Source organism: Ovis canadensis, chromosome 21, assembly GCF_042477335.2.
Source record: "Ovis canadensis isolate MfBH-ARS-UI-01 breed Bighorn chromosome 21, ARS-UI_OviCan_v2, whole genome shotgun sequence".
NCBI classification, from domain to species: domain Eukaryota; kingdom Metazoa; phylum Chordata; class Mammalia; order Artiodactyla; family Bovidae; genus Ovis; species Ovis canadensis.
In genome coordinates, this window is record NC_091265.1 from 63,363,589 (window position 1) to 63,389,796 (window position 26,208).

Here is a 26,208-nt window from a genome sequence, read left to right on the forward strand (position 1 = left end):
ACACAGAAGGAGCTGGTGGCCTCCCCCAACTGGAGATGAGGCTCTACAGACAAGGCGCAGGCTCCCCCTGCCTAGCAGCCTCCAAACTCCCAGGGGGTGAGCGGAGAGTTTAGATTTCACGTTCCTGAAAAGTCAGCCCATGCGTTTTCAGGCCCTGCTGCCCCAGGATCAACTTTTGGAAGCTCTGAACAACCATCTTCCCAGCTTTGAAATCGCTAAGTTCCCTCAAATGCCATAAAACTCAATGTAAACAGCTTTGCAACTCTAACCACGAGTGTGACCCGGTCACCCCGAGAGGTTGCTAGGATATTATCTCAGGCGGGAAGTCTCTCCGCCAAGTCTGAAGACCAACAGCGTGGTTTCACAGCACAGAAAGTGGATGGATTTGCACGGAACAAACGTCCTGTCCTCCAGCCAGTCCTCCTGGGGCTTCTGGCCCTTCTGGGTGCCCACAGGACGACGCAGCAGGGCTCGGCTTCCCTGAGTACCAGGGTGGGCTTAGCCGTGGGTCCCTAGGGGAAAGGCCCCCAAGCTGTTCCCTCGCACTGCCCCCTCCCAGCCCCTCCACCCAAGCAGCGAGCACAGGTCACTCAGTCCTGGGAGGGACTGCGGGGTGGCTGTGGTCAGGCCGCTGGGCAGACCCCAAGGCTTCTGAGCGCAGCCACCTCGGGCTGTTTCTGGCCACAAGGCAAGAGTGGGGGTTGTCCTCCCCGCACCGTGGGGCAGCGATCCCAGGATCTGCCATTTCTCATGTTGATGATCCAACTCCATCAGTATTCTTCCCCCAGAGACAGAGGAGGAAAAGGGCAAGATGAACGCGTGCTGGGGAGTAAGGGTGCCCCGGGGAAGTGGGGGGGACAAAGCTGCCTGGCAGGGCCATCTGCGCCCGTGGGAGGGGGCTTTTTCCTCTTCCGTATTCGCAGCTCAGACACGTGGGTGTTCACCCATCCAGCAGGGACTCCCCAGGGCCTCTGCATACGCTGTGCCCTCTGTCCTGGTTGTCCTGGCCCGCCCCAGAGCCACTTCCCAGGGTGATCCAGGTCAGGAGGCCGCCCTCTGAGACCCCCCAGGGCAGCAGGGGCCACGTCAGGATGTCACTGTCCAGGGCTTGGCTCTGTCCCCAGCGACAGGAGCCCCTCCTGCCTGGCCTTCAGTTCTTACTCTGCCTTCTTTCTGTGGAGGCAGTCCGTATGCGGGTTGAAAAGGAACTTCCAGACAGAGAGCATTTCAGACGGGAGGGAGTTTATTAAGCACAAAGCGCGGAGGTAATGTGGGCACCGTGAGCACAGCAGGCTGGCCTCCTGGACGACTAAGGGAAGCTGACAGTTTCCTCGGATTAGAAGCCAATTTTATAGCCTCACGACAAAGAATATTCCTGCTGGAAGGGTGGTGTTAGGTGATTGGTTGGGGCACTACAGGGTGTTTACTGGAGTGGGCATCTTTGTCTAATTAGGAGTCAGGAAGCTTGTTAGTGATGACCAGGGGGGCTTTTGGCAATGGTTACAAAGAGGCTCAGTCAGTCTTGGAGGTGAGCTGGGTTCTGTGGCCTTAGTGCAAAGCCTGCGGCCTGGGAGGCAGGACCCAGCACTTTCCAAAACTGGAGCCCAGTGCCCACAGCAAATCTTTATTAAGGACGAGGGGGAAAAAATATTAAAGACGGCCAGTGCTCTCAGCCCCAGAGGACTAGAGAGAGTGCCACCGGGGCCCCAGCTCCACGAACCAGTGAGGCTGAGCTGAGCTTCCCCCGGGGGAGGATCCTCACATCTGGGGCCGGGACAGCCTTTGTTGTGGGTTCTGTCCTGTGTCCTGAAGGAAGGTGAGCGGCACCTGTGGCCTTGCCCCCCGCTAGACCCCAGTATCACCCCCATTCCCAGTAAAATGCCTCTAGACATCGCCAAGTGTCCCTGGGGGATAAAGTCACCAGGCTCCCCACCCCGCTGAGAACCACAGCCCCAGGGTGACCAACCTGGCCCTGCCCCTCGGGAGGCCACAGGGAGGGCAAGGGAGAGGATGAGGGTCCCTCCTGAGGTCAAGCTCCCCTGCCCACACCCGGCTGGCCGCGTGTTACTGTCCACTCCGCTCAACAAGGCAGGGCCGCCCAGAGGCAAGTGGGGTGGGGTGGGGCCGGGCCGGGCTTGCCGTGCTGGGAGCAGGTGTGAATCCCACCCTTGACCCCACCCACCTGTGACCTCCTTCCACGGGCCTGTGAAGGGTCAACTCAGACAGGACCATCCAGGAAATAAGAGAGCTTCACTGCACAGAGGCTCACGAAAGCCCGCTGCAGGAGGGCGGGCTTGGGAAACAAAGCCCCAGCGGGTGCCAGGCTCCCTAGCCTACCCAGAGGGCAGTGCCAGTAGGCATGAGACAGAAGAACAGTGATTTATCCCAGGTCCAAATCCACATAGGCAGAGACCCGGGGAAAACCAGCAGGGCAAAGGTCAGGGTGATGAGGAGTGGGAGGCCAGCAGCCGGGCCCAGGCAGCACTTACGCTGGAAGACCAGAGCTCAGGAGTGACCCGTGACCTGGTTTACCTTAGAAAGGACAGCGACCTCCAGAGGCTGCAGGTGTGTCCTTTCCTGCCCTCTGCTCGCACACCGCCCCAGGGGACATCACCTCTAGTCTGGACAGCTGGACAGCCTCCCTGGCTTCCTACCTGCTCTCCCCACCTCCGCTGGACATACCCCACCTCAATCTTCACTCCACCTGAAAAGCAAACCAGCCACACCCTGGGCCGAAGCCCTGGGTGGCTTGTCTCCCATTCTTCCAGGCAGCCTTCAGATCTCAGCTCGAGCAGAAGGTCTCTGGGAGGTGTTCCTCAGCCTCCCTGGCAAGGACCAGTGCCGTGTGCCACACCCTTCTGACTCCAGGGGCCTTGCCATCGCCGCAAGTCCCAGACGACGATGTTCCCTGGTCTCCCTATCCATCTCCCCTATCAATCCCCAAGAGGCCAAGGCTGCGGGGCTTGAGCACATGTATAGCTCCTAAAGGATGGCTCAGATGGTAAAAAAAAATCTGCCTGCAATGCAGGAGACCCCTGAGTCAGGGGTTCAATTCCTGAGTCAGGAAGATCCCCTAATGGAGGGCACGGCAACCTACTCCAGTATCCTTGCCTGAAGAATCCCTATGGACAGAGGAGCCTGGCAGGCTACAGTTCATGGGGTTGCAAAGAGTCAGACACGACTGAGTGAGTTTTTCACTAACCAATAGATGAATGAATGAAATTGATACAGATGAGGGCGGTCTATCTTCTAGAGGCAGAGAGAGATTCCAGACTGCGGTGGCTATCGAGGCACTGCCCAGCCTGGCCACTGACCCCCCTACCCCAAGCAGCCTCTATTCTGGACAGTGAAGCCGGACCTGCCAGTTACACCTGGTGACCTCCAAAGACTGGGCCTGGCAAACGAGGACCAGTGGGCAGGCCGGCAAGGTCCAGGGGTGTTGAGGACACACAGGACCCGCCCCAGAGAAGGGCAGCCACTGCTGGCCGTCGGGACGCCAGGTGAGTCCGGTCACTGCTCAGACCCAGGGGATGTGGGTGAGGCTGGTCTTGCAGGCAGGATGCAGGTCCTCGAAAGGATCCCAAAGAGTAGAACTTTGTGAGCAGAGTTCCTAAGGAGAGCGGGGTGCGGAGGAGCCCGGGAGGACGATGCGCATGGCCACGGGGAGTGGACAGTCCCATCCAGCACTTGATGGATACAGAGGACAGAAGGTTTGCTCGGCCCTCACAGCCCTCCCCCCTCCCCCCGGGGACCAGGCTGCAGGGGAGCGGGAGTCCATATCAGCGCGTCGGCCGTTTCCCACGCTGCCTCCTGCAATGAAGAGACCAGGTCCCCAGGGGAGGCTATTACAGGGACTGACCCAGGCCAGACCCAGAAGCCAGCACTGGGAGTCTCTCCAGGACCGGCCCCGACGAGCAGAAAACTCCCCCTGAGAGGCTTGGGTCGGCCACTTAGGTCACCGTGTGCCCCAGGCTGGTGGGGAGGGTAGGGGACCCTGCCCCGGGTGGGCCCACCAGGGCTCATGGACCCTGGACAGCCCCTCCTAGATTCTCACCTTTGGGCTTGTCACTAAAAAAACTTGAGACCTTCTTTCCCCACCACCCAGGCCCACCGTTTGAAGGTGGATCCAAGCAAGAGGTCTTCTGGATTCTCCAGCATCAGCAAAGGGGTCAGTGACCTCATGGATACATGCTGTTCTTCTCGCACGAGCGGGGGCAGGTTACAATCCATCTTGGTAGAAAGTAATCTAACCTTGCCCTGTTGTGCAGACTCTCGGTGAAGACACTGGGCACGTGTCCACCGCCTGATGAGGAAGCGTTTTCCTGGGAATCGCTGGCTCCCTGGTGACACAGTCGCCAGCACCTGGGGAGAAAACACAGTCCCACGTTTGAATTCGCCTCGGGGGCCTGACATGGGTGGACTGGGCGGGGCCTGGGTGCAAAGTGCTGGCATGAGGACCCTAGGTCCCCACATGGCTGGACAGGGCCCAAGGGGCTCCCAGCCCAGGTGGGAGGAGAAGCTGGAACTCGGGGGAAGCTGAGGCAGAACGGGCTGGAGCAGGCTGGGGAGTCGCAGTAAGGCTGCGCTTCTCCATGGCTGGGGGCGGCCAAAGTTCCGCCTGTGCCAATTCAAGGCAGCGCGGGGCATGCCACCCCCAACTGTGGCCAGGGCTGTAGGTCTGGCCTCCCAGATCAGAGGGGCCTGGAGCTGGGAGAAGACAGAGGCCCCCAGACCAGCGGCCTCCAGCCTCTTTGGCGCCAGGAACGGGTTTCGTGGAACACAATTTTTCCCTGGACCAGGAGCAGGGGGTTGGTTGTGGGATGGTCGAAGTGCGTCACATCTGTTTTGTTGCTGTTTAGTCGCTGAGTCTGACTCTTCTGAGATTCCATGGACCGGAGTCCACGGGCTCCTCCGTCTTGCATTTATTTACTTCATTCACATTACATTCATTTTGTTTACACTCTCATTACATCAGCTCCATCGCACGCCATCAGGCATTAGATTCCAGAGGTTGGGGACCCGTGCCCCAGACCAGGGAGGAATCTGCTCTCAAGACCCCCGCCTGCTCCTCTGGGGGTGTCCTGCTCCAGAGCCAAGCGGCAGGACCTCCTGGGGCACAATGAAGCGTCTTCCTTGGCACCCACCCACACCCTCTCCTGGGCCACCTCCTCCCACCTTCTTCAGGCGTCACCTCCGGTCGGGGATCGGGCTGGCTGTACCCACCGGCTTTCGGGCCTCACTTGGCAGAAGCTGAGTAGCCAATGAAACCTCAACTCACCACAGCTTAGATGGCTAAGACTCCCAGCGAGGCTGGCTCTTGCCCAAAAGAACCCAAAGTACGAAGCCACACAGCAAACGTGAGCCACAGGAAGACAATTCCAAATCAGAATCTGCGGAGGTCATAGGACTGGGGGCCGGCTCATGTTGTTCACCATTTCCCGGAGGCTGGTCCCTGGGAGGCAGGCCGCTGGCCTCAAGGGGCCTTAATCAGGAAAGACTCATTCCCTTGTGGAAGCTAATCAGGGTTGGTAGAGATGGCACCTGCCATCTAAGTAGCTCAGCAGCTACTTAGTGGACAGGAGGGAAGGAGGCGAGAAGGGCAGGAGATGATGAAGGGAGAAAGCGGGGAGGAAGGGAGGCTGGATTGCAGATGGATAGCTAAGTGGATGGAAGGAATGATGAAGGAGGCAGAGAGGGAGGAAGAGTGATGGGTGGATGGATGTGGGGTGGATGGAAGGATGATGGATGATGGATGGATGGATGGATGGAAGGAGGATGGATGATGGATGGGTGGATGGAAGGATGATGGATGATGGATGGGTGGATATGTGGGTGGGTGGATGGATGATGGATGGGTGGGTGGATGGATGGATGGATGGGTGGATATGTAGGTGAATGGATGGATGATGGATGGATGGATATGTGGGTGGGTGGATGGATGATGGATGGGTGGATGGATGGATGGATGCATATGTGGGTGGTTGGATAAGTGAGTGGATGAGTGAACCTCCAGAGAGGGGAAACCCAATACTATGGAAAGATGTTTCACGACAACGATGAGCAAAAGGCTAATCAAAGTTGCCTTCAGGTGGCAAGATTGTGGGTGGTTTGATCTTCCCCTCTGAGCTCTTCCATGTGTAACAAGACGGGACCCCAGGAGTAGGGTGAGGATTAGCACAGCTGCTCACCGCCCTGCTGGGCTGGAGGCCTTTATCTGTGCTAAGAGGGGAGAAGAGGCTCCAGTTGGGAGGCGGGCAGACGAGGGGGAGCTCAGCTCACGGCCCCAACATGAGCAGCTCAACAAGAGCATCTGGCAGAGAAAAGACATGTCTCATGGGATGTTGGAGGCTGTCTGCTCTGGGTGAGTGAGGCCCTGCCTTCATGACCTCCCGTAACCCTAATCTTGTCCCAGAGGTCCCAGCATCATCCCACTGGGGATCAGGCTCTGACATGTGAATTTGAGGGGACACGGGGGTGTCTCTCCTCTGTTCCCTGTTGAAATTGTCCAAATAGCCTAGAAATAAAACCACCAAGTTCGGAGTTCTCCTGGCCTTCCCTGGCAGCCCCGAGCCCACGTCGAATGCCCTCCATGTGCTGCACAAGGGCCTCATCCATGGTGTGGGCATCGTAGGTCTGCATGTCACTCGGCTCTGATGGTGGATGGGGCACCTTCACCTGACCTGGAGGCCCCCGCCGCCGCACCCTGCAGCTGGACGAAAGGACACACATCCAGACTCAAGCATTTCCATGTTCTACGATTACAAAAAGAGATGAAATCCCAAGGTGGTTTGTGGTCCCCGCCTGGCATGTTGAACATTCTGGAACATTCCGGAATGTTCCAGAAACCCCAGTTGCTGATGTTCCAACCATCACAACTAATGGAAATATCCCCAGGCTTCAGCTTGTGCTTCTCAGTAAGCCCAGCTGACCTAGGTGTTCCCACCCCATCCCACCGTCCTCCCTAAGCTGACCCCGGGCACCTGTACTTTTAAAATCTCTCCAGATGACTCTGATTCACAGCCTGGCTGATTCCCAAGTGAGGCTGCAGTTTCTCCCGACTGTCAGGCCAGCCTCCTTCTCACATGGTGGGCTGTGTATCACAGCTGAGTGGGGAATTCCAAGTCGACAGAGGAAGTCTCAGCAAGCACCTCTCCCCACCGACCTCCGGACAGTCAGGGTAGAAAGGCCTCCAGATTTTGCTCCCCTCCCGTCTGCGAACAAGTGGAGAGGAGGGCCCGTCCCAGCCCTGCCCTGGCCTGTTTGGTTCCCAGCCCCGGGCTCTCTCTGCACACATGAACCCCGCCATCAGAGCAGCAGAGTGATACAAGTCCGTGCCTGGGCCTGGCCATTGAAGGGCCCCTGAGTCACCGGTGTGCTTGGAGAACAAGGGCCTGAACCTCCAGGAGGCTGGAAGGATGGAGACACAGGGTGGATTGGGGTGGGGGTGGCGCTGGGGGCTGGATGGCTCTCTGGCATCTGCATGGCTGAGTCACCACGGGGAGAGTCGAGCGGGCTAGACTGACAGCAGGACAAGGAGTGGCTGTGATAAGGGACAGATTTCAAACAGAGAAAGCGCCGCCTCATGCCTGCGCCGCCCAGCCACGTCTCCAAAGGCTGAGACCCCTTCCATGGTCAGAGTGGACACGGCCCACATGAAAGGGGGCTCTGAGCACATTTAATGAAGGAAACTGTTGTGGTAGGTGTGAGCTGAAACCAGAGGGGCTCGGGGAGCTGCCCAAGGCCCCCAGGGTGGGCATCAGTGGGTGGGAGCCCGTATCCGCAGACCGAAGAGGTCAGGGAGGCACTGAAGCAGTGGGACGGGCCACGTGGGGAGAGGAACTCAGCCGCAGTCAGCAAGGAGCCGGGACTGACTCCTCAGCCTCTCCCACTGGCTTCCGTCAGCCGCCAATGGTTCAACCTGACCAGAGGCAAGGGTGGGATGTGGGGGCCCGTGCCGCCCCTGCAGGTCAGCCCCCCAGACACGGGGTCGAGAGCAGTGCAGAGAGGCACTGGAGGACCCTGGGGAGTCTGACCACGCCCACCTAGCATTCGGGACGGAGCCCCCTGCCCCCAGGAGGGTGCTGGTCCCTGTGACCTGCCGTGTCCTCTGGTGGAGGAGTAGGGGCCTGCTGAGTCCTGCTCCCTGAGACATGGGATGCCAGGGTCCCCGCACAGGACCCAGTCCCGTGGGTGCATACAAGTCTGGTCCATCGGGCAATCTGCCATTAGCGCTCGCAGGCTGGGTCAGACTTGTTACATGGCAGCGGTCCCCAGGGCCGGGGGTCAGACACCCCACTGGGGCCTCAGACAGACCACCCCTCTCCTGCAGAGGGACCACAGGTCTATGGAGGATAGACTAGGGCAGGACAGCCAGACGCTGGGGGCGGGCATTCTTGAGAACAGATGGATTTCCCCTCCAAGTGTGAGGCGAAGCAAGTCCTTGCCTTGACCACAGATGGACTCCAGTCTGGCTGCTGCGGAGCTGGGAGGTTAGGGGAGACACCCATCATGGTCCCCAGGAGAGCTGGTGGAGGCCAGGTGTCAGACTGCAGTTCAGCACAGCGAGGCAGGTGAGTGACTGAGGTGCCTCGTAGGGCTCTTTGGAAGGTCAGGAGCCCTGGAGGGGGCTGGCTGAGCTCCACTGGGAGAGGGCTGTTTGCGCCAGCAGGAAATTCCATCTCTGTTTCTGTGCTAAACAGTTTGGGAGTTGCCAGGCCAGGCCCATACACGTGTCCCCTGAGAGGATATGATCAGCACCCACCTAGATACCGAAACTCACTTCCTTTGTAGTTTCCAGTTCTTTGTCCCGTCGTCCCCCATCTTAGCCAGAAGCCTAGAATCTTCCGCTCGAATCCTCCTCCACCGACGTGAAAGTCCAAGAACCTCACACGCCCAAAGTGTTGCTTCTCACTCGGCATGCAGAGCCCACGTTACACCCAAATTGCCAATGACTGCAGCCATGAAATTAACAGACACTTGCTCATTGGAAGGAAAGCTTTGACAAACCTAAACAGTATATTAAAAAGCAGAAACATCACTTTGCCAATCAAGATCAGTATATCAAACCTATGGTTTTTCCAGGAGTCATGTACAGATGTGAGAGTCAGACCATAAAGAAGGTTGAGTATTGAAGAACTGATGCTTTCAGATTGGGGTACTGGAGAAGACTCTTGTCCCTTGGACAGCAAGGTGACCAAACCAGTCAATCCTAAAGGAGATCAGTCCTGAATATTCATTGGAAGGACTGATGATGAAACTGAAGCTCCAATACTTTGGCCACTTGCTATGAAGAACCAACCCATTGAAAAAGACCCTGATGCTGGGAAAAGTTGGAGATAAAAGGAGAAGGGGGGCGGCAGAGGATAAAATGAGTAGATATAGTCACTAACTCAGTGGACATGAATTTGAGCAAACTCTGGGAGACAGTGAAGGACAGAGCCTGGCGGGCTGCAGTCCACGGACTCGTGTAGAGTTGGATGCGACTGAACAACAGCTTCTTCTGCAGCCACATGGCGTCGCTGTTGAGCACAGTCCCAGAGCGTCCCTGCTGCTTGCCTCGGCTGGGGTCCCCCTGCTCAGGTCCTGGCGGGTCCAGGACTCAGGAGCCCATGGAGTCAAGGGCTTGTCACTTCTCCCCAGCAGGAGCCCCACTGTGGCAGCCCCAGCTCCCTTAACCCTCAGGTCAGCTAGGGAGAATGCAGATGGGGGTCCCTTTGACACCTGGGGGGGGGCAGTCCTTGGTCCCTCTGTTGCCAGTGACCTCGGTTGGAACCAACCCCATCCACCTAAGAGCATCTTCAAGGGGGCAGGGCTTCCATTTCTCCCCCAGGAGGCTCCGGCGCCCTGGACGTGTCTGCCCACCTCCCCTTCAGCACCACTCCTCGGGGCACTGGAGAGAATGGCCCAGCCTCCCCATCCACTCCAGAGCCCACTCACAGAACGCTTATCTACACTGCTTCCCTCTTTATCCATGTGGTCAGAGAAACAAGTGGCACTTTCCTCGCCTTAATAGCAATAAAAAGTGGCATTTCACCCCACTTGACACCCTGAACTCTCCAGTGCAGAATGTAATTGTTTGAATTCCAGGTACTGAGAGGGGGCTCTGAGTGTGGGGCAGAGTTGGGGGTAAGCATTTGTGGTGGGGGGAGAGGAAGATGGCTTTTTCCTCATCTGTCTTCCAGTCGGGACTGGCCCATCAGGACCATTTGAAATGGGAGAAATGGAACCTGCATTGGCAGGCAGGTTCTTTCCCGCTGGCACCACCTGGGAAGCCCTGGGCAGCCTCATCTCTCCCAGTGCCCTCTTGCTCCACCCTCCCTAGGCTGGGCTGCGGGATCCCCTAGAGACCCTGTCCTCTCAGTGCTTTGGGGTGTTAGAAGAAAAGCATGCTGAACAAACTAATTTATACTATAGTGATACTGGCTGATAGATCGCAAAGGTGGGAGGTGGGGTTCAGGATGGGGAACACATGTACACTGTGGCGCATTCGTGTCAATGTACGGCAAAACCAACGCAATACTGTAAAGTAAAAAAATAAATTGATTAATTAAAAAGTAATAATAATAAAAGCATGTTTCCTGAGCCTAAGAGCTCACTAAGTAGAGGGCATCACACCTGGGCTGAGTCACACCTGGGCTGACTCACAGGCGCAGCTCAGCGGTGACAGCGCAGGAAGAGGCGAGAGGAGAGAGACAGAGACGGAGAGACGGTGAGACAGAGACGGAGAGACAGTGAGACAGAGATGGACAGATGGGGAGACAGAGAGAGATGGAGAGACGGTGAGAGAGAGACGGAGAGACGGTGAGACAGAGATGGTGAGACAGAGACGGAGAGATGGTGAGACAGAGGAGAGACGGTGAGACAGAGATGGAGAGACGGTGAGACAGAGAAGGAGAGACGGTGAGACAGAGACGGAGAGACGGTAAGACAAACACAGAGAGAGCTGGTGAGCTGTGGAAGCCCAGGGCCAGAGCGGAGGTGGCTTCCTAGATGGGTTTCAGGGAGGAGAGGTGTTCTCTCTGAGAATCTCTGGTTGCAAAGGAACAGGCCCAGTGGAGGAGGCAGGAAGGTCTTCGGGGCCGAGGGAACAGCATAAACAAAGCCCAGAGGGTGTGTTCCGATGGCAAGGGGTACCCAGTGGGAGAGAGAGGAGGTTGCCCCAAAGAGGTCAGAGATGAGGCTGGAGTTGGGGGTGGAGGGACCTGGAGCCTGTCCAGGAGGGTGAGTTCAATCCCACAAATAGTGGGGAGGCACTGAAGCTGTGAGGGCTTCTCAGGGGGCGCTAGTGGTAAAGAACCCGCCTGCCAATGCAGAAGGCATAAGAGACGCAGGTTTGATCCCCGGGTGGGGAAGATCCCCTGGAGGAGGGGCAACCCACTCCAGTATTCTTGCCTGGAGAACCCCATGGACAGAGGAGCCTGGTGGGCTGCAGTCCCTAGTGGGGTGGGAGGGTGACACGGAGTCAGACATGACTGAAGTGACTTAGCACGCAGCAGCACTGAGGCTGTGGGCGGGGGAGCCTTTTGGAGGGACCAGCCCACAGCTGGGAGCAGTGGCCCTGCAGCCGGACAGATTCTAGAGACCACAGCGACCTCCAGGGCCAGAGATGAGGCAGGAACCTGGCCCCAGTGTGAGGAAGGGGGCTGAGTCTTGGAGGGTAAAGGCCATGAGCCCAGGGTGCAGGAGAGGCGGGGGCAGCAGTGGCCTCAGTGTTCCTGCCTGTGCGAGGGGCACCCATGGGCAAAGTGGCCTCAACATTGTGGCAGGAGTGAACACATGCTGTCCCTACAGAGCTAGCCACCAGGGAAACGGACGTGAAATCAGCCAGGCACTAGAGCTGCAGGTGCTGGTCAAAAAGCAGGGGACAGGCTCACGGAAGCACCAAGCCACAAAGCCGTGTCTTTCCTTCACAGTGTCTTTCTCTGCTTGTCGTGTTTTCCCCTTGCTGTTTAATGTTGTTGTGAAGTAGAGTTAGAATTTTAAACCATGAGCATGTATTTTACTGTGCGATCTTGTGTGGGGCCAGATTTGAATTCAGATACAAAAGTCTGTGACACAAACACCTGCTGTGCATCACGGGGCTTCCCTGATGGCTCAGCGGTAAAGAATCAGCCTGCAGACAAGGGCTGATCCCCTGGGGTAGGGAAGATCCCTTGAAGCAGGAAGTGGCAAGCCCCTCCAGGATTCTTACCTGGGAAATTCCGTGGACAGAGGAGCCTGGCAGGCTACAGTCCACAGGGTCACAAAGAGTCGGACACAACTTAGCAACTACACAGCTGTGTAGCGTAGGGAACTCTAGTGAGTACTGTGTAGTAACCTATCCGGGAAAAGAATCTGAAAAATCGCAGACACATGTATATGTACAACTGAATCACTGTGATATATACCTGAAACTAACACAACATGGTTAAGCAAATATGCTCCAATATAAAGTTAAAAGACTTAAATACACATATACACATTATGAGCACCAAGGACCTACTGCTTAACACAGGGAACTACAATAGTCAATATCTTGTAATAACCTGTAATAGAAAAGAATCTAAAAAAGCAATTCATATATGTATCTGAATCACTTTGGTGTACAACTGAAACATTGTAAGTCAACTGTACTCCAATAAAAACATGTATTGGGAGGGGAAGTGTATGTTAACATGTGCACAGAATCACAGAAACGACACAATTCGCGTCTCACAGCTCGTGCACGAGTGTGTATTTTTGTCCTCACCCGGGCGGTGGAAACTCTGCTCACACTGCCTGAAGTGTTCCTTTCCCCGTCTCCCCGCCTCCTACATCCAGGGTGTCGGAGTGAGCTGGGCTGACGCGGGCAGTGGCCGGTGGAGGAAGCGGGCGACGGGCCTTGGCAGGGTGTGTTTCCTGTGGCTGGATGGAAGTCATGCTCCCGGGGCCGTGAGGGTCCCACCTGCTCACAACGGGGTGGCCCCAAGCTCACGGGGGCCTTGCCTGCCTCCCTGTCGAGACACCCCACGGCTCGGGCTGCTGTGTATTCACATGGAAGGCGAGCCTGCATCTGGGGCCTCTGCGCGAGCACATGCTCCACCAGACTTCACCTAAAAGCCAATGCTCCACCAGACTTCACCTAAAAGCCCAGATTCAATAAGAGAATAAGAATCGGAAGATAGAGGCCGCAGAGCCGAGACCAAGCTCGGGCTCTCTGAGCTGGCGGCTCCAGGGGACTGTGGGGCCCCATGCCCCGAAGCCGGCTGTGACATCAGGCCCTGCTCCGCACCGTCTCTGGGAACCCTTGTCCTGCGCTCAGTGCTTGAGGCCGGAGGCCCCTGGGTTCTATCTGGGTCAGAAATCCTATAAACGGTCCACTGCCTGGTTAACGAGTGCAGCTCCTTCCCAAAGGGGCAAAATCAGGGGCACAGATTTAATTTAACATCTTCCTTTTTTTTCTTCTTTAACATCAAGATTTCTAGATCTAACTAGGTCTTATTTTAATTCAAATTTGCCTTTATCCAAATCCCCAAAGATGTCAGCCTCCTTCAGTTTTCTGTGCCCCCTCCAGCAGCCACCTGGGCAAAGATAATGGGGCCGGGTGGGATCTATAGGAGCTTCAGGGTAACTGAAGCAGAGGGTGGGCAGGGAGGGAGGAGAGAGTGAGGAGGGGCCACCACAGGGGTCCTGGTGCAGGAGGGAGGGTCATAGAGGGTCTGCACAGCCCCACACTCATCCAGGGTCAGGCTGGGTCAGGCCAGAGCCCGCTCCCAGCAGGACAGATGAGGGGAACCGCCAGACCCCTGCTGGGCCTCTTTCACATCCCATTTTTAATGAGCCTGGGCGGGGTCGGGGTGGGGGGGTACTTGTGTTTGCAGAGGCCTTCATCAGCAGCGGGCAAGGCTTGAGACATTTATTTATCTTTTCAGCCATAATGCATGAGCTCCCGGAGAAGAGACTGAAGGTCTGGGCATTCCTGGACGCTGGCATCACTGCTAAGGAGCAGGCAAGGGCTGCAGGCACGGCTGTCACCAGGCGATAAATGGGTCCCCTCTGGGGGCAGGCCAGCTCCAGCCACCTCTGACTCCTGGAATGGCTTGGGAAGGAGAGTGTAGAGGGGGGCCCCCATTAGCAGGTACCTCTATGCCCTTGCCAGGCTCTTCATGTCCTTACCACAGCCCTGCTAAGGACCAGTGACAGCTCGTGTTCTCCCAGGTGCCGTTTTGAGCACTGACAAAGTCATCTGCTGTGCAGTCGCCCTGGGAAGGAGGCACCCTTATTATCCCAGTTTATAGATGGGCAAACTAAGGCAGGCAGGGCCAATAAGTAGTGAGACACCTGACACCCAGGGGGCACTCAGGGCCATGTGCCTGGGGTTGGACAACATCGCCCCTGCCTTACAGGTGAGCACACTGAGGCCTCGAGGCCACGAGTCCAGCCCAAGGTCATACAGGTGGAGCTGCACCCTCGGCTGGCGGCTGCCAAGGGTGGGACTGCCCACTGGCCAGTAGAGAGGGCTTGCCCTTCGAAGAGGTGTGAACCCCTCGGCCACAGGGCAGAGGGGCACGACCCTGCTCTGCCCTCTCAGGGACCCCCACATGCTTTCTCTTAGCTTGCAGACCCAATCTCCCCTTCCTCCCTGTCCATCAGCTGCTGCTAATTCAAACAGCTCCTACCCCGGCCCACGGCGCAGCTAAAATCTCCAACAGCCCTGCCATCTTCGGGTGCTTCTGATTGCAAGCAACAGAAACTTAACCAAATCTTAGAGACGAGAACCACCAGGTCAAATTGCTGTGGAGGCAAGGGCATCCACTAAGCCCCACCCCGCTGGACCTGGTTAGGAAGTTGTATCTCTCTTCTCGGCCAACCCCTGCTCATCCCCAAGGGGCAGGTGACAAAGATACACCAGCATCTCCAGTCCGTGTCTCACCCAGGCTCCCAGCAACACTCCCAGGGCCAACTCACCCTGGATCAGTACGGGCCACCTGGCTTCCCTGGGCCTGCCGCTGTAGTTCCAGACAGCCACAGCTCGAGGCCGCCTAGGGGGCCGGCCCCTCCAAAGCAGGAGAGAGAAACTGGCCCCACCTGGGCCTCATGGTCAGCGTGAGGAGACTGGAAGAAAGCTGGAACCTAAGAAGCAAAAGCCGTGCCTACGTCCCCGGGAGTGCACACACGGTCTCTGCCCACCGTGGGCCTGGGCGGACGTGGAAGGACAAGGAGTGACTGCTGCCCGTGACGAGGGGTTTGAAAGTCCTTCACTGCCGGCTGTTACTGAAGCTCTGCAGGGCGCAGACCAGAGGGGGCGAGGTTCCCAGCCACACCTGCTGATGTCACCCGCTTCTCCTCCGCACCAGCCTTGACCTCAAAATCCTGCTATCTTACCCCTCATGACAAGACCGCTTGCATCAGAGAATCTGCAGAGGGAACCTTCTGTGGAAGGTTTCTCAGGCCAGATGGGGAGGGTGTTTACATCTCACACCCAGGGGTGTTTCCCGCCAAGTCCAGCGAAGACGCGTGTCTGCATCCCAGGCTTCTCGCCCACAGCCCACCGCCTCCTGGCCAGCCTTCCCCATCCTCCCCCGAGACTGCTGCTGGTGTGGGACCCAGCCTCAGGCTCCTCACGCCTCCGAGGGATTTGCTAACTTGTGGCAAAGACCACCACACATAAAATTCAGCTTTTCCATTTGGACAATGCAGCGTCATTTGATGAACCCATGATGTTGTTCAACCATCATCACCATCTTGTTCCGGAATATCTCCATCTCTCCAAAGGGGAACCTTGAACCCACAGTAGCCAGCCCATTCCCCCTCATCCTGAACCCTGGCACTCACCAGTTGGCTTTCGGTCTCCCCAGCTCTGGAATTTCTGGAATTTCACAGAAACGAAATGGTACCGTCTGCAGCCTGTGGTGATCACCTTCTCTCGCTGGGAGTCATGTCCTCACCGCTCATGCATGGTGTAGCCCATGTCAGAACGTCAGCCCTCTGTATGGATGAAGAGTCTTCCGTGTCATGGAGACACCACAGCCTATTCATTCGTTCCTCTGTTGTGGACACTTGCGTTGCCTCCACGATTTGGTATCGTAAGTAAGGCTGCAGTGAACCTTCGTCTAACATCTTTTGTTTGAACACGTTTAGCTTTGGGCCAACTAAACCCTGGACCAGATTGCGTGCGGGGTCTCAGGGGTGTAGGCACGGCTTGTGCTTCTCGGTCCCAGCTTTTTTCCCAGTCTCCCCACTCTGGTCATGAGGCCCAGGGGGGGCCAGTTTCTCTCTTCAGCTTTGTGGGGGGCCGGCCCCCTAGGCGGCCTCGAGCTGTAGCTGTCTGGAACTACAGCGGCAGGCCCAGGGAAGCCAGGCGGCCAGAACTGGTCCAGGATGAGTTGGCCCTGGGTTTTTGGTGGTTAGCAACACCCTAGAAGTGGAATTGCTGGGTCGCGTGTAATTCCATGTTTAACTTATGGAGGAAGCAAACTTTTTTCAAGGAGATCAAGCCAGCCAATCCTAAAGGAAATCAACCCTGAATATTCATTGGAAGGACTGACGCTGAAGCTGAAGCTCCAATACTTTGGCCACCTGATGCAAAGAGCCAACTCATTGGAAAAGACCCTGATGCTGGGAAAGATTGAGGGCAAAAGGAGAAGGTGGCAGCAGAGGATAAGATGGTTGAATGGCATCACTAATTCAAATGGGCATAAACTTGAGCGAACTCTGGGAGATGGTGAGGGACAGGGAGGCCTGGCATGCTGCAGTCCATGGGGTCACAAAGAGAAAGACACAACTTAGCGACTGAACAAAAACCTTTTTTCTATAACGGCTACAACATTTTACAACCCTAGAAAGGGGTTTTGAAAAGCTGGCTTGTAAGGTTACAAGTCCCTGGCACTTGTAAGCATCCACTGGACAGTAAAAAGGGAGGGACATCCCTGGCGGTCCAGAGGTTAAGACTCTGCCTTCTGATGAAGGGGGTGCAGGTTCGATCCCTGGTCAGGGATCCCTCATGCCTTATTTTCAGGGCCAAAAAACCAGAAACAAACCAGAAGCAATGATGTAACAAATTCAATAGAGACTTTAAAAGTGGTCCACATCAAAAATCTTAAAAATAAGTAAATAAAAGAGAGGTGGTCAGAAGTACAATCTGCATAGACACCGATCTGCTTGCAAACTCTGGTGGGACTACTTGCAGGCTGCGTGCCCTTGAGAGAGTTACTCAAAGTCTCTGAGCTTCCCTTTCCTGATCCGTCCAACCAGGCTGTTTCGAGGGCTGAATGAACATGGCAGTGTCCAGGTTGGCTCCGGGTGCACAGCTAGTGCTCGGCAAGCCTCAGAGGTCTGTTCTCACCTCACACGTCTCATCTCAGCAGGAGGGGAGGTGGCCCAGAGAGGCTGAGGCACCCGCAAGCAGCCAGATCTGCCGGCTTCTCCCCAGCCACGTGCAACCTCCCCACTGCAGAAACGGAACCTTAGACACCGTGCCGAGAGCAAGTCTTTAATGCTCATAAAATTCAAGGAACTCAATAATCCCAAATATGGTCTCCTATGCGTTTCTCCAGGAACCCAGCCCAGAAGGCAGAATCGAAACACAACTTAGAAGAGGAAAAAAAGTGCCAGTCTCTATTCCTTGGGCCTCTCTTGATAAGACCACCGCGATCATATCTCGGGGCCCAAACAAGAGCACTTACGGGACGCCCGCCAACTCCTGCAGCTCAGAGCCCCTTGCTGACAACTCAAAATAACCCCATAACACATCAGAAAATGATAAGCGGGGTTCAGGTTTAACGGTCAGAAGGAAACCCACTATTCTTGGTTATTGGAAGGACTTGTGGAGAAGAAACCGCTCTCGGATCAGATGTCTGCATGGTGCCTGCCCCTCCACTTAATCGTCTAATAATGAGGATTTTTTTTTAAGTTTCCAAAGAGATGTTTCTGGAAGGAGCCCAGCCGGGCCGGGCCGGGTGCCCTCGGCCTCCCTAGCTTTGACTCTCCACCACATCTCAGCACTACAACCAGCCTGGGAGACCCAACTGCAGGTCTCAGCACCCCCTTTGACCCATAGGGCGACTCCTGCCAAACTGCTTCATTTCTTCAGGTGTCAGCTTTCTCACCAGCCAAATTGGTGCAAGTGGGTTTCACCCTTGAATGAGAAAATGAGATTCTAAGAGGGCTGAGTACACGGGGAGCTCGCGGAGAATTGTCACCCTTTATCTTTGCCATCATCCGGGCTGCTTCGACACACACAGAGGTCCCGCAAGCGGGTCTCTGTGCAAATCTCACGCAGCCAGGCCAGACCGCACGGCGGCGGAAGGGGCGGCTACCTGCAGGCCACTCTGCCCCCCTCCACTCTTCACCTGGCCCCAGCTCTGCACCCAGCTGCGTCCTAAGGTACTTTGTTCATTTTGTCGTGACTGCGTCCCTAGAAATAAGGACCATCACGTCACTTTGTACTGCAGAGAAAACTCGTGTCTAGGGAGGAGAAGCCTGTCCTTGGGCTATGGTGGAGGGGGGTGCCCAGTAGCTGGGCTGCTCCCTGAAGGGCCTCGAGAGCCAAGCTCCACCTGCGGTGGAGGACAGCAGGGGCCAGGACAAGAGACAGATGGCCCAGGCAGCTGTCTCCTTACCCAGGTTCATGCGCTGTGGCCCAGTGCCTGGGGAGCTGAGGAAGCGGCCCCGGCTTGGGCACAGAAGCAGCTATCCTGGCACACGGACAGCTAGTCACGGCTGTCGCTCACCGGGGCTTCCCTTCCCACCTGCAGAGACGCTCCTGAGCCCTCGCCATGGCCTGCACGGCCCTCCCTGGGTTCCTGTGTGCTGTGTCCTTTTCCCCCTGCTCCAGTCACGCTGGGCTTCCTTCAGACAAATTCCTTCATGTGTCGGCTCCTCCCGGCCGCAGGGCCTCTGCACATGCCTTTTCTGTGGGCTGGAATTCCCCTTGTCATCACCTCTTCACCTAGTTAAGTCACATCTGGCCTTCTAGTGCCAGCATCAACTCCATTCCTTGGTGCAGGATGTTGAATAAGTAAGTAAGTGAAAGTCACTCAGTCATGTCCACCTTTTTGTGACCCCCTGGACTATAGCCTGCCAGGCTTCTCTGGCCATGGGATTCTCCAGACAAGAATACTGCAGAGAGGAGCCATTCCCTTCTCCAGGGGGTCTTCCCAACCCAGGGATCAAACCCACATCCTCTTCATTGCAGGCAGGTTCTCTACTGTCTGGGCCACCAGGGAAGTCCCAGATGCTGAATGGTGTCCCCCGAAAGACATGTCCAGGGCTAACCCCCATATCTGTGAATGCGACCTTATTCAGCAACTGGGTTTTTCAGTAAGGGATTTTTTTATTGTTTATTTTTGACTGTGCGGTCCTCGTTGCTGTGCAGGCTGCCCCTAGTTGCAGCGAGTGGCAGCTACTCTTTGCTTGTGGCGCGTGAGCTTCTCCTTGCGGAGGCTTGTCTTGTTGCAGAGCGCTGGCTCTGAGGCGCTGGGGCTTCAGTGGTTGCAGCCCCCCGGCTCTAGAGCTCAGGCCCAGTAGCTGCAGTGCACAGGCTTTGTTGCCCTGCAGCAGGTGGGATCTGCCCAGACCGGGGATCTAACCCGCGTCTCCTGCATTGACAGGTGGATTCTTTACCACTGAGCCACCAGGGAAGCCCAGCAATTGGGTTTTTGCAGTCGTAATCGAGATAAGGACCGGAAGATGAGCTCATTCTAGATTCAGGATGGATCGGGCCCTAGATCCAACGACAAGTGGCCTTTTAAGAAATAGAAAAGAAGTCACAGAGAGACACAGAGAGGAAGGGGACAAGAAGATGGAAGAGAGACTGGAGGGATGCGGCCACAAGCTGAGAACACCAAGGCTTGCCGGCAGCCCCCAGAAACTGGGACAGAGGCCTGAAAGAGCTTCTCACTCAGATGAGATCAGGTATGTTCGGGGGTGTGTGGCCGTAGACAGCTTCTCACTCAGAGCTGCCAGAAAGGGCCAACCCTATCCACACTTGATCTGAGACTCCTGGCCGCCAGACTGTGAAAGGACCCGTTTCTGCCGTTTTAATGCACCCAGTTTGTGGTCATTCGTTACAGCAGCCCTGGGAAATGAATGCACTTGGAAAGCCTGCCCTACGGGGACAAGCAACTCAGTTTACCCAGAGTGGAGGGCTTCTGGAGGTTTGAGATTGCAGGGCCAAAGCCGGGACAGTCCCAGGTGGGTGGGGAAGTCCCAGGGCATACAGTCGGTGCTCAGTTCTGAGAGATGCTTCTTGGCATGAAGAGCTGGCCAGTAATGATCAGGCTGCATGTGAGGTGACCATCAGCTTGTCCCTGGGAGCATTCAAGCAGGGAGGCTGGAGGGAGGGGTGTGGTGGGGCCAGCCTACGCTGGGTAAGAGCTGCAATCAACAGTTTAAGATCCCCTGAGCCCCAGAGTTCTATAAGCATCCCATTCTGCACACGAAGACCATCAGCCTAGGTGGAAAGGGTACAGTGCCGGGTTGGCGTGGGGAAGGCAGGCATCTGGGAGTATGGAGTATTGAATGGTGATAGTGAGCTTAAAGGAATGATTGCAGGGTTAGAGCAAAACGAAGGCCAATCATCAAAATAATAATAAAAGCTGGACCCATTTTAAAGGTGAAAAAGGCAGCAGAAAGTCAATTAACTTGTCCTTGACTCTGGATAATGGAGCTCGGGGTCTTCATAGAGGATGAGATGGTTGGATGGCATCACCAGCTCGGTAGGACATGAGGTTGAGCAAACGCTGGGAGATAGTGAAGGACAGGGAAGCCTGGCGTAGTGCGGTTCATGGAGTCTCAAAGAGCTGGACAGGACTTAGCGACTGAACAACACCAACAATCTTTATAGTTCGCAAAATACTTTCTTAAATAAAATGGAAATGTGTTTATTTTTCATATAAAAGTCCTGCGTATGTGATAAGAAACCATGCTCCTTGCTTTCTATGACCCAGGCTTCTTACATTTGGTGCCCTACTATGTGAAGGCTCCATTCCCCAAGCCACTTCATAGTCTAAAATAGCTGCTTTCACTCCAGCCATCACAGTTGTATCCCAGCTAGTAGGAGTGGGAGAGGAAAGGGAAAGGGCCTCCTCTCTGTAGGATGCTTCCCGAACGTTGCAGTCTTGCGCACCATCATAATAAATAGTAGGTGCAATAATGATATTTTGGAATCTTGAGTAACACTTTCTCATTCAGTTATTTCATTAATCCCACCAACATCGTTTTATCACCTACCCTGTACCACTGGCGTCTCTACATACATCCGTCATATGTATTTCTCCCAAGAATCCTCTAAGGCAGGTCCCAGCAAGCCTGTTTCACAGATGGGGAAACCGAGGCTCAGAGGGAACCGACTTGCCCGCAGCACTCTCCCTCCCCAGAAGACACAGCAAGGCTGGAGCCAGAGCTCAGGGCCTTCCGATGCCAGGCCCGGCTCCACCACCCCACCCATCACACCAGGCACCAGAGCTTCCTTCCTGCTCTGGGCCACCCTCTGAGTCATCGCCGCCCCTTTGTGTTTCCTCTTCGTTTCCTTGTGATTCACACTGTCGGGCCCACCCCAGGTCACTCCTTGGAAGGAACACCCAGGTGTGGAGAGCGGGGACTGAGCAGATGGCCTCCAGCGATGGCCGCCTTTTCCGTGGAGGCTAGACTTCCAGGGAGGGACCATGGGGGACACCCCCTGCACCAGGGGATGAGACAGCCGGTTCTGCAGGGGGACTTCCGCCAGGCTGCTCCTGGCGGAAGTCCCCCGTGTGGCTGTCACCAGGCTCTTGGTTCAAGGCCAGGACCCCAGCCAGCCATGCCCCAACAGACCAGCCTGCGGTCCAGCCCCTCCGCTGTGAGCACTAGGGCCACCCCACTTCAGCGTCCAGGATGTGCGGCCGTGCTGAGCCCATCAGCGTCCAGGATGTGCGGCCGTGCTGAGCCCATCAGCGTCCAGGATGTGCGGCCGTGCTGAGCCCAAGCCTGGCGCCCCAGCGACGTTGGCCATAGCCAACAGCTCACTGTTTCCCTGCCACCCTGCGTTTGGTGCACTCCCTGCATACTGGGGCGAGTGGTGAAGAACCCGCCTGCCAATGCAGGAGACATAAGGGATGTGGGTTCCATCCCTGGGTTGGGAAGATCCCCTGGAGGAGGGCCTGGCAACCCACTCCAGTATTATTGCCTGGAGAATCCCATGGACCGAGGAGCCTGGCGGGCTACAGTCCATGGGGTCGCCAAGAGTCAGACACGGCTGAAGTGATTTAGCCCGCAGCACACACTGGACACCCCAGAAACCCAGGACATCCAGCCTTCCTGAATCCTGCTCGGCAACAATCCATTTTCTTGTTTCAAATCTGTGCGTCCGTTTTGCTGTGCAGTCGCTCAGCCATGCCCGACTCTTCGCGACCCCATGGACCGCAGCCCACCAGGCTTCCCTGTCCTTCGCTATCTCCCGGAGTTTTCTCAGTCTCATGTCCACTGAGTCAATGATGCCATCCACCCACATCCATATAGACCTCAGAGACACGGGCAGTTCTTCTGACACCTGGTCCCGTGCACCTAGACACCTAGCCTGCTGCAAGCCCAGGGGGCCCCAGATTTGGGGAGCACGTCCCCTGACTCGGGAAGCAGCTCTGAAAGCTACACCAGAAGCCCATCAGAGCCAGACCCCGGAGTGGGGGTCCTGAGGCCCACAGGTGGACCAAGCCGGCACCTCCATCCAGGGCCAGATGGAACGAGGACTTCAATTCTCACAGTCAAAGGCAAAGAGGCCTCTGCAGCCGATTCCTTGGCTCCGTGACCAAATAAGGCAATATTACATTTCACTGTTTACAGCGGCGGGAAGCGGGCGGCTCAGAGGGCATGGGGAGAAGCTGTCCGCCCCGTCCCTCCATCCTCATCATCCAATAACTCTGTCCAAAGCCAGTTCTAAGTTCCTTATAGAAACAACCATTTGTCACTTTTAAAATACACTAACAAACCCCAGAGGTGACCCCGTCTCGCCTCCAGGCAGCCGGGTGGTGGAACCCTGCTTTGAACCACCGTGATTTAAAGGTCCTCTAAAAATTTTATTCCAGGGCCTGAGGGAAAACAGAGACTCTTCTTAAAGAGCCAGCTTCAGAGCGTCATGCGTGAGGTGCCTTCTTGGGCCCTGAGAATTTATTTCAGACTTTCTTTTGCCAGTAAGACCACAGCTGCAGCAAAGAGCCATGAGTGGCCTCCTTGTCCCGACAGTATTTATAAAAGGAGACACACGGTTGGCAGGGTTGACTCTTAGTAATTGGTATTAATAATAAGACAAGTGTAAATGTTGAAAACCCATTAGGAGGCTTTAAGTGCTAAACAAAGCTTCAGCGTGTTGGCATTTGCACCGTGTGTGTGGACCAATCTGACCTACAGCTGAGAAAATTGGACCCCTGGGGGGTTCTGCAGTGTCTCTGTGACCCGGCTCTGTCCTCGTAGAGCACATTTAGAGCCCAGGATGGGGGCATGGCTCTGGCAAAACGGGGAACAACAGAAGAGCATCGATCTCACCTCCCAAAGGGAAGTTTTGAACCTGATGTTCTCCCAACGAGACCCCCTGCACTGCCCCCACGCCCTGCTTGCTGTCAGGAACAAGGCTACTTTCATCTCTTTTCTCTACCCCAAAGTAGCCTTTCTGGACGCAGAAGGAAATGTTTCCTGGAAGGAAGAATGCACAGGTGAACGAATGAAACGGTGAGCGAGCGAACGAGGAATGAATGAGTGAAATTTACTATTGCATCTCTCGCCAGCGGCAGCCTCTGATCTTCCGCCCTTGAGTCTCAAGTGAGCTAGTACCAGATGGGTTTCCAGCGGCCAGGCGAGCCGGGACCAGCTTTGTGATAAAATTCTTGAGCCCAGAGTTGATTTCTGGGGAAACCAACAGCAAATCGGTCCTCAGCTTCCTGCCCTGCCACCCCCGACATTGCCCCTGTTGTCCCAGCCCCCCCACCCCCACGTTGCCCACCTGCCTCCCCCACCGTCCACACCCTCACGCCCGTCCTCCACTTAGGACAGCGACCGTCCCCTCGCCCCGGCTCTGAGCGAGGTCTGCGCTGATGGGGAGCTGGGACACCGGGCAGCCGGCCTGGGCCCGTTGGGGGAGCCTGCTGGCACCCCCAGGTACCGCTGCTTTCAAACCCGCCCCTCCTAAAGCAAGTATAATTCCCATTCCCAGATGGTGAGTGCATTCTCAGGGGCCAAATCCAGTCTTTTTAGAGCTCTCATCCCTGGGAGTCAGACCCACCTAGGTAGAGACCGGCTGGCACCGTGCCTTTGGCCGAGTCACGCGACATCAGCGCTCCTCCAAAATGGCCGTGTACGGACACGCCAGACACGCCGGCCAGCAAGCCAGGTGAGGATCCTTGGCCTTGAGACGTGAGAGGCAGCCAGCACTTACTGAGTGCTTACTGGGTGCTCAGAATTTTTCCTGCTCTGCCCCTCTTAACCCGCACCACGCCCTGCACTGCTGAGACGGCCCGGGGAAACAGAGGCACCACCAGCAGAAACAGATCCTCCCGCTCTCATCCAGACCTGTCGCTGGACAGCCACCTGCCTGGACCTCGCCCCCTCCCCCCGTGAAACAGAGACACACAGCCTCCATTTGCAGGGCTGGTGAGAATGTTCACAGAGGGTGTGCACGTCGCTGTTGATTGCCTGGCACAGTGTGGGGAACAGAGCAGACGCTCAGGGAAGCACAGCTGGGTGACCTGGAGGCGCCGCTGCTGGCCAGGGTTAGTGTTCACTGCGAGACAGGACCACTCTCCTTCAACAACCTTGCCTCTTCAGAGCTGAAAATGAATGGATGAAGGGGCAGGATCCCTGGGCACTAGTCCTCCCCTTGAGCAGATAAGCAGACCAAGAGGACCTTGATGGGTGGGTCACCCAGGACCACGGGCAGTCAGGGCTGGTGGAGGCCGTGCGGCAGGGGTCCGCTGGGATCCCGAGGACACGTCTGAGCTGCCTGTTAATGATTAACCCACGCGCTCCGAGCCCTCTCACCAGCTGACTCACTTTGCAAACTCGGCTGGCCTGCTGGAGCGGCCTCTACCCCCTCACCTGAGATTCCAGGGCACAGGTGTCCCAACCCGCCGTGGGGAACCAGCACCCACCTGAGGCCCGCGCCCAGGACGCGCTCCGATGGAGGAGACGGCGGTGGACCTCCTGCTAGCGAGTAAGGAGGGGGCCCCCCATGGGATGGGGGGCTAGGGAACACTGCTCCCTGCCCAACCCAGGCTGGACAGCCTGTCTTGCCCTCCGAGACCCTGCGCAGGTCCAGGGAGGTCCCACAGACCCCAGCGTCCTGTGGTGCCCAGCTCAGCCGGACTCGGTTGCAGGGGGTGGTGCGCCTCCAGGGTGGGCAGGCAACAGTGGGAATGTTCATGCAAGACCCTCTTTTGGCGGGAAGCCCCTTCTTAATAACAGGGAGCAGAGACCTGGCTTCTCCGCCTGGCACTGTTGACACTCGGGGCTGAGTTACTCGGGCCGTGGGGGCTGCCCTGAGCCTTGCTGGGTGTTGAGAGGCACCCCGCCTCCACCCCCTGAAGGCCAGCAGCATCTGCCTCTGCGGTGATGCCTCCAAAACGTCCCCAGACGTGGCCTGGCGTCCCCACTGAGCCGCTGTGCCGCCGGTATGAAGCGCTAACCGAGCGCCCGAGGTTCTGTTGAGCACTCAGGCCCACAGGGTTGGCCCCGATGCGAACTGTCTGACCCTCTGTGCCTTGGTTTTCTCATCAGTAAAATGGCCCAACAGGAACAGCCACCCCACGGCACCCTGGGGTGGGAAACACTAGAGCTGAGATGTGCAAAGGGGGCTAAGCACAGGACCTGGTCCCCACCACGTGCTGTCGTGACCCCCTTTCACACGAGAGGGTAAGGCTGGGCCCAGAGAGGTGAAGTCGCTGGCCTGTGGGTCACACAGCTCGTGGCCTCAGGGCTGGGAGGGACCCTCTCCGAGGCCTCGTGTGCTTGGAGGGGCTCCGTCTGCCTGGCGAGGCCCCACCTGATGGGCAAAGACCAAGGACAGTTCGCCCCACCCTCTCAAGCCATTGGCATCCTTCCAGCAATCCTTAGGGAGGGCTTGCTTGGTGGGGCCAGGGCGCTGAGGCCTTCCTGGCAACCAGGGATTAGCCAGATGGCTTTGGGGAGGGCCTCTCTGAAAACAGAGTCCTCTTCTTGCTGTATATGAAATCAGCCAGTGAAGCCAAGCCTTGGATCCGTCTGACCCCTCCCCATCTTTGGATTAGT

At 56.6% G+C, this 26,208-nt stretch overlaps 1 protein-coding gene across 1 annotated transcript in view; it reads left to right on the plus strand.

The window, feature by feature from the left end:
- Nucleotides 1–24,973: 24,973 nt before the first annotated feature.
- The window catches only part of ANO1 (anoctamin 1), a 193,728-nt gene continuing 192,493 nt past the window's right edge, over nucleotides 24,974–26,208 (plus strand). The window contains exon 1 of the mRNA XM_069566553.1: nucleotides 24,974–25,135. Within this exon, the coding sequence (XP_069422654.1) occupies nucleotides 25,102–25,135 (34 nt within the window). The 5' untranslated portion in view covers nucleotides 24,974–25,101. The remainder of the gene's footprint in view (nucleotides 25,136–26,208) is intronic.